This window comes from Centropristis striata, chromosome 11 (assembly GCF_030273125.1).
Source record: "Centropristis striata isolate RG_2023a ecotype Rhode Island chromosome 11, C.striata_1.0, whole genome shotgun sequence".
Lineage (NCBI taxonomy): Eukaryota > Metazoa > Chordata > Actinopteri > Perciformes > Serranidae > Centropristis > Centropristis striata.
The window spans coordinates 13,207,193-13,215,310 of record NC_081527.1 but is presented as its reverse complement, the minus strand read 5'-3'; the positions used below and the strand labels follow the sequence as shown (position 1 = coordinate 13,215,310).

At 38.9% G+C, this 8,118-nt stretch overlaps 1 protein-coding gene across 2 annotated transcripts; it reads right to left on the bottom strand.

Moving 5' to 3' along the window:
- Positions 1-930: 930 nt before the first annotated feature.
- On the bottom strand, positions 931-5,919 carry metap1d (methionyl aminopeptidase type 1D (mitochondrial)). 2 transcript variants are annotated; one of them, XM_059344664.1, is made up of 10 exons: positions 5,868-5,919; positions 4,038-4,198; positions 3,731-3,880; positions 3,500-3,648; positions 2,871-2,913; positions 2,558-2,721; positions 2,115-2,212; positions 1,799-1,846; positions 1,630-1,708; positions 931-1,117 (listed from the first exon to the last, which is right to left on the bottom strand). In XM_059344664.1, the coding sequence occupies exons 1-10, from the start codon at positions 5,905-5,907 to the stop codon at positions 1,033-1,035; spliced, it is 1,017 nt and encodes a 338-aa protein (XP_059200647.1). In that variant the 5' UTR covers positions 5,908-5,919; the 3' UTR covers positions 931-1,032. The 2 variants fall into 2 exon arrangements, with proteins under 2 accessions (XP_059200647.1, XP_059200646.1); XM_059344663.1 differs by lacking the exon at positions 5,868-5,919 and having other exon boundaries at positions 4,038-4,820.
- Between the last annotated feature and the right edge of the window lie 2,199 nt (positions 5,920-8,118).

The following is an 8,118-nucleotide window of genomic DNA, read 5'->3' as shown; positions in this document are numbered from 1 at the left end:
TCCCCTTGATTATGGTTTTGGGCCATAAACAAATTAGAGTTGGTGAGATGTGGTGTGCTGAGCCGCTGCCCATCGGGAGTGAAAGTGAGAAGCAATTTAGTGTGTGCTGCCATCTACTGGCGACATTTGACAACACAGTACATAACCTACCGAGCGACACATTCACATTCACTCAGCCAACTGACAAGATATCTATGATATGGAGTTAGTATTTAATTATTCAGAAGGTTAGTAATGATGATGTGGTTGCCTTTTATGCAGGAAAGCCTAAGCAGGGACAGGGGTCACAAATTAGCATCACAAATTAGCATCAGCTAGAAATCCCTATACATACATACAATACATTAGCTTCATTTTTCAATGTTTTGTCTTATTGTCCCTGACAAATAAACTAATAAATAAATGATTACATATGAGACAAGAACACATCTTGCAGTGTGGAGAATGCTTTGACAATAAGAAGACAATGATGAAATGAAGTGAGGTAATTATCAAAGAAAATATAATTGAACGACATTAGAGATGAAATAACAAGAAACGTTTAGTGTTTAGCTGATGGCTGTAATTTAATGTAGCAGGTAGTGGTAGTGGTTGGGGAATTTGGACTCATGTCCTTGGCATTTCTAAAATCCTCTTGTTGCTCCCATTTAAATGGTACAGGCCCCTCTCATTTGTCACAAATCATAGGGCCCAGAACTATCTAGCTGTCATAAACGATGACACACATGCACATTAGGATGATGCACAAGCAGAGACTTTTTCTATGCTCCAATCAAGTATGAGAAAAAACACCCCAGTCAAACTGAATATACAGTAACTGTAGGTTTAATACCGAGCTCATAATTAAAAGCAAAATACGAACATTTATACACTTTACAGGTAGAAATGACACACCTGGTTTAAACATGTCCAGGGGAATCATCATTCAAGTTCTTGTGAGAGTGTTTTATTGTCTCAGGTAGTTCAATCCTTTTTTGAGGTAAACATATTTCTGACAGTCGATGTGAGGTTCAGCAGTTTGAGCCCTTCGGGTCACAGGTTGCTCTCTTCTGGCAGTTTGGTGAGAATATCAACTCCGTCAGATGTGATGACCACAGTGTGTTCAAACTGAGCCGTCCTGCACAAATGTCAAATAAGAAAACACAATACATGTGAGGACTTAATATATATTAATATAATATTATTATATTAATATAATATTAATATTTATACTTGTTTGCTTTTACTTAAATAGTGCTGCAGAAATAAGTTAGCATTTCCTCATCTTGAAGTGGGCTTTTTCAGTGGGTTTTTGTTAGAGACCTGAAATTATGTCTGTGGTTATCTAAGACTTAAAAAAATTTAGGAATTGTGATGTTTTTACATGCATTAAAAAAGGCAGCTAATAGGCCTTACAGTACATCTAAAACTACATTAGTTACATCTACATTGTATCTCATTTGGTGGAAATCCACAAACAAATAGGTGTACAATTTTTACAAACAAAGTAACATTTTTATGTAAGTCAATGTTACTATTTTATGGCGTTTACATGCTCTAATGAAGCCACATTTGAAACCATTAACTTAGGAAAAAAGTGTGTTGCTCACAATCACACAGCCAAAACATTTCTGTTTGTCCATCACATACCTTTTATCATCTGCAGACACTGCGGTCCACTTATCCTTCAGGATTCTAAACTCTGCAGACCCCTCCATCAGTATGGGCTCTACAATTTAAAGGACACTATCAGCCCCACTCTTATACACAGAGGTATATTAATGTGCACACACACAAAAAAATAAAGAAGCTAACTTGCCTATTGTGAAAGACATCCCTTCATCCATAGTCATGTCATTGTCATTTGCTGAAAAATAAATACAAAAATAAATAGAAATAGATTATTCTATTCAATACAAAAAGACATTTTGGCAACATGGGCTTGGTTTTTATATTACTTTTTATTTTCCCCAATTCAGTTCGCCACATAAACTAACTAGTCTTGTCTTGTGAAAATGGTCAGTGTGTATTATATACAATCCCACAGAAGGTATTGGCAAATGCATAGTTACATAAACACAAACACACATGTTATACACACAAGAGCAGATGTTACTGTTAAAGGTTCTGCTTACCATGGTGCCAGATCTCAGGATGGCAATGAAAGTGGGAACCTATTCCATGTCCAATGAAATAAGGACACACTTGGAAGCCACTATTGTTGGCAATTTCACTGCCAGAAGAAAATATAAAGAAAAATATTGGTTAACATTATAGCCCTTAGAGACCAAGCATAAACCAATTGTTTGGGTTATCTTGAGGTCAGAGGTCAAGGGACCCCTTTGAAAATGGCCATGCCAGTTTTTCCCTTGCCAAAACTTCAATCATAACTTCGCACAACATGGTTGGTATCAACTCAGCTAATTTCATATCATACTAATATTTCATGCTGCCTTTAAAACAGTGATGTCAGGCTGAGATTACTGGTGGTCCCCCAGATCTCTGAGGACTTAAAATGTGATTATATGGTATTGCACACAAGTGTACACATCATGTATGTGTGTTTCTGTTTGTGTACCTGATAGTGTTTCCTATAACACAGAGCTGTGCACCCGGCTTGCAGGCAGAGATGGCCTCATCTCGACAGCGCCTGGCAGTATCTACCAGTCGCTGCCCGACCTCATCCACCTGGCCAATCAAGAAGGTTTCAGAGGTGTCACCATGGTAACCATCCAAATACACCTGTAATGAATAGGGAGAAGTCAGTGATGAGCAGTGTAGATCTGACTGGTAACAGTAGCAGTAACAGCTTTGAGCCTTTTTGTGTGTGTGTGTGTGTGTGTGTGTGTGTGTGTGTGTGTGTGTGAGTGTCTGTTGAGGTATCAACTCACAGTGACATCAACGTTGATGATATCTCCGTCTTGAAGTGGCCGACTGCAGGACACAAAAATAGAAAAATGTATGGTAAGTCCCTGTCATTTTTCCAATAATGTACAACTTTTACATTTTACTAACCTTGTCAACTACTACAATGACACACTCTCCTCCTGTCTTGACCAACAAAAAAAGTTTGGAAACATTATTTCAGTCAATTCTTTCTTCTCTTTATTAATACCAATTAGTATTTTATATCGTTGGAAAACCTGATCAGTCACATTTACAATGAGGTACAACTTGTAAGGATCCTGCATTCGTGGAATGAGCAACACAGCTTAACGTTAGGGTCCAAAAAATGTGCCAAAATGCACACGCTCCTGTTTGTATTCACTCTTAAAATAAGTGACCGAAATAAGGTTTCCAAACTTTTTTTGAGGAGTGTATATGGCTCGTGAGTTATTTTAAATATAACGATATTTGGCCCACTAGTTGAATTACAACACAATTCATATAATGTACAGCACACCATGCTTAACACTCATAAATTATGATAGTGCCTTAAATTAAAGGGAGCAGAACAAAACTTTTTTTCTTCTTTTTTTGACACCCCTCATCTAAATGTTATGAGAGATTGCCTGTTTACCTGTCAGGTATGCCATGGCAGACCAAGTTGTTCACAGACGTACAGACTGACTTGGGGAAGCCCCCGTATCTGAGAGGGGAAGGGTAGGCATCATGCCTGATTGTCTCCTGGTGCACAATGAAGTCTATTTCATCTGTTGTCATACCCACCTGGAAGAAACAGGTGAAGATTGTTTTGTTGTTTCTGATGACACAGAAACACAAACATTACTTGCAGTCATTAGGTGCTTACCCTCAGACAGCGTCCAGCTAACAGCAGTACCCGTCTGGCTAACTGGCATGCTCTGGTAAGACCTTCGATCTGCTCTTTGTCTTTGATCTCTATGTAGTCTGGCCATTCTGGGACCTTTTTAGTTCCTACATAGTCAGGCCGCACAATGTGCTACAGTCAGAGAGGAAGGACAGCATATAAAGGGTGTGTCATATTGTTGTAATTACAGAGTAATTATTTAGAGATAGAGATCAAACACTAATATAAAATCATGTTTAGTTGAAGCTGATTTGCCTGAGCAAGACTAAAAACACACAAGGTACTGTACCTTTGGTACTGCATAGGCAGGCCTAACAGTTTCTGGGCGAACTACATTGTGAGTAGTTTTCCACTTCCTCCAGAAGAAGCGGCGATTTTGCTGACAAAGTAGGGCTGTAGGGGGGCCGCAGCTTCTTAAACAACAAACTCCCCCAAGGAAGCCACGAAGTCCTGAAGAAAAGAGAAACAAACAAAAATGTGACCTATATGGGATGTCATAGAGGTTTAAGACTCTTTGTAATGCCATCGTTCCCAGTTTGAGTCATGCAGTCCCCCTTTCACTATCCAATAGTAGCAAACAATGGGATATGGGAACAAAATAAAGAATAATGTATGTCACTACAAGGTGAAGGCTACAAGCATTACATTGTGATGTATGTTTTCATTACCAATACTGTTTTCTACGGTGACTCTGAAGGTCAACTGCAAAATATTTTGAAAAACATCCAAATATTTTATGAAACACAAGAACATTTAACTAAATGCAAAAATATTCAATGAATCGCAAAACCATTTCAATAAATGCAAAAACATTATAATAAAGGCAAAAATATTTCAATAAACGCAAAAATATTTCACAAAACAACACAGCAACAGTGATATGTCATTTCCTGTTTATAGAGGCTACAGCAGAGATAGTCTTCTTGCTTGGACTTGCGCAAAATGTGTTTTGAAGGATCTTATCACAAGCCGAAGAGATTTTTACATTTTGTTTTATGCGTCTTAAATCTATAGTCTAATGAAATCTTTTTACCTCTGGAAATTGCATTTATGCTTCAAAAATCATAAAAAGTGGTCTGGATTTGTGAAGATTACCTTCCTGAATAAGACACTGAAGTATCATAAACCCTTGTTTGTCACATTTTTGAAATAATCCAAACACCAGTGGGAAATACCACCAGCCTACAAAATGACATCACCCCCATCACCAGGACCAAGCACCGCACGGTTGGCGACAGAGCCTCTCCACCACTGCCCCAACCCTCCGGACCTCCCTCCCTACTCACATCCGCAATTCAGACTCACTCCACGCCTTCAAAAATCAACTCAAAACCTTTTCAAGATAGCTTACAAGACCTGAACTCATAATTGCTCATCTCATCTGTTTTGTTTTTTTCTGCATTTTGTGTTTGTGTGTGTCTCAACTATGTTGTGTTAAGCAACTTTGAGTACCTTTTAAAGGCACTTTAAAAATCCAATTTATTATTATTATTATTATTATTATTATTATGGCATAAGGACTACAGCAGGGGAAACAGCTAGTCTGCTTTTAACTAAAAATAGGCCTTACTGCACATCTTAAGGTGTATGACCTTAGTCAGTAATGCAAACCTGGGGCTAGTGTTATTTTATTACAGCAGAGGAGTGCTGATTGGTATCTAGGAACTTAGAGGCAAACTTATTAATAAACGGTTCACAAGAGTGAAGTTAAAATCATATGAACATAGACTCAATGGCAGTTTATGAGTAACACCTGTAAAATAAAATGTAACTACAATTCAACTCAACAACTGTTCTGCCATAGTCTATGCTGGATTTTATGAGGTCTATGATCTTTCAGCACTGGGGCCATAGTGAGTGTTGTATTGGACTGCATTACATTCAGAAATTATTCTAATATTTTGCCACTGTGGGATATAAAATCAGTCCATAAATAGACCCGAGGGTACACGTGTTAGCTTTACGTTGCAGCAAGCTAACAACAGTTAGCAAAAACACCGCGTCTTTCTAACAAACCAACAGAGGTGTCAGGTTTAAATGTATTTGTTGAATAAGTTGTTTGTGGTCCGAAATGCCGTTAAGGCTCGCTGTCTCCTAAGTGTGGACAGTGTTTCTGTACCTGCTCTTGTTGTGAGTCCTACAGCACAGGGCGCCGCCATGGAGACGTATGACAGACAGGTCACGTGGTGCGGTAGTCACGTGATGCATGACTCCCACAGACTAATACTACAAACGTTTTCATTCATAATCTGATTAAAATCATCGAAATACAGGCTCCTGCACGCTCCAAGCCACATGCATTACTTAAAAAAAGGGATGCCTTTTGTGTTGTTCTCTTTTGTCCTTGTTTTTTTTTTTTTTTTTTTTTTATTACGCCACCCTGTTAAAATAATCGGCTAACTCACTTTTTCAAGTTTTGCAGGAAACACAAAAAACTTCACCAAAAGTGTAACATATGACACTTATTTATAATTTCACTCAAAAAGGATGTAACAAAGGATGGCTTTTGGCATAGTAATAACACTGTGTGTAAATTATGTAACTTAAGTGAAATAAATGACTTCTGCAATTTTTTTAACATGCCTTTGTGACTTAAGCAAGATATGGTAACACTTTATTTTGAAGGTGTCTACATAAGAGTCACACAAGCCTGTCAGAAACATGACATGACAAGTATCATGAGCATTAATGTTACTTCAAAGTGTCATTAATGTTCATGACACATCCCATGTCATGTTTATGACACGCTCATGTCACTCTTATGTAAATCAATTATGTAGACCTAAATCAAATCAAATCAATTTAATTTATCTAGCCCAAAATCACAAATCACAGATTTCCCTCAATGGGCTTCACAGACTGTACATGGTACGACACCCTCTGAACCTCACATTGGCCAGGGAAAAACTCCTCAAAAAACCCTTTTAGCAGGGGAAAAAGAAAAAGAGGGGGGGGGGGGGGGGGGGGGTAGAGAGAGACGGTTGAAAGGGAGAGAGACAGAGAGGAGCAGGAGTTCTGGGAGGGGCACAGCAGCAGGTGATGAAGCGCCACCATTGGCCAGTAGTGATGGTGAGTGTAGAGTGGACCAGGAGAGGAGCATTCCCATCTGGGGCCGAACCAGATCCACGGCAGTGAGACCAGCAGGAGTGATGCCAAGCAGGACCACAGCTCGACACTCTGTGAAAGAGAGAGCAAAGAAAAGTGCAAGTACTCTGGGAAAATAAAAGCTTATGACATGTTATTATTGGGACATCAGAGAGAGAGAAGAAAAGAGGGGCCCGATGTATCGTGTCCCCCCGCACATTGGGCCTATAGCGGCATAACTAGGGGCTGGTCCAAGGCAGGCCTCAGACAGCCTTAACTATAGGCTTTGTCAAGGAGGAAAGTTTTAAGTTTACTCTTGAATAAAGACAGGGTGTCTGCCTCCCGTACTGAGACTGGGAGATGATTCCACAAGAGAGGAGCTTGATAACTGAAGGCTCTTGCTCCCAATCTAGTTTTAAGGACTTTAGGAACCACAAGTAACGTAGAATTTTGGGAACGTAGTGCTCTTGAAGGGTAATATGGCACTATGAGGTCTATAAGATATGATGGTACCTGACCATTTAGAGCTTTGTAAGTAAGAAGAAGGATTTTAAACTCAATTCCGGATTTTGCAGGGAGCCAGTGCAGCGAAGCTAAAACAGGAGAAATATGATCGCTTTTCTTGGTTCTTGTCAGTACACAAGCCACAGCATTTTGGACTAACTGAAGAGTTTTTAGGGATTTATTGGAGCAGCCTGACAGTAAGGAATTACAGTAATCTAACCTTGAAGTAACATAAGCATGTACTAATTTTTCTGCATCCTTTTAAGACAGGATGTGTCTAATCTAATTTTTGTAACATTACATAGGTAAAAAAAAATGCAGTCCTTGAAGCTTGTTTTATATGGGAGTTAAATGACAGATCCTGATCAAAGATAACTCCAAGATTTCTTATAGTGGTATTGGAGGTCAGGTTTAACATTAGGAAGTTGTGGACCATCCAGGTTTTTATGTCTTTAAGGCATGCATTAAGTTAGGCTAGCTGATCAGTTTCACCTGGCTTGATATATATATATAACTGAGTGTCATCAGCATAACAATGAAAGTTAATGGAATGTTTTCTAATTATATAATATATAAAGGATGAATAAAATTGGTCCAAGCACAGAACCCTGTGGAACACCGTGGTTAACATCAGTGCGCATGGAGGATTCATTGTTCACATGAACAAACTGGAAACGGTCTAATAAGTACGATTTAAACCAGCCCAGTGCCGTTCCTCTAATGCCAATTTCATGTTCCAGTCTCTGTAATAGGATACGATGGTCAATTGTATCAAATGCAGC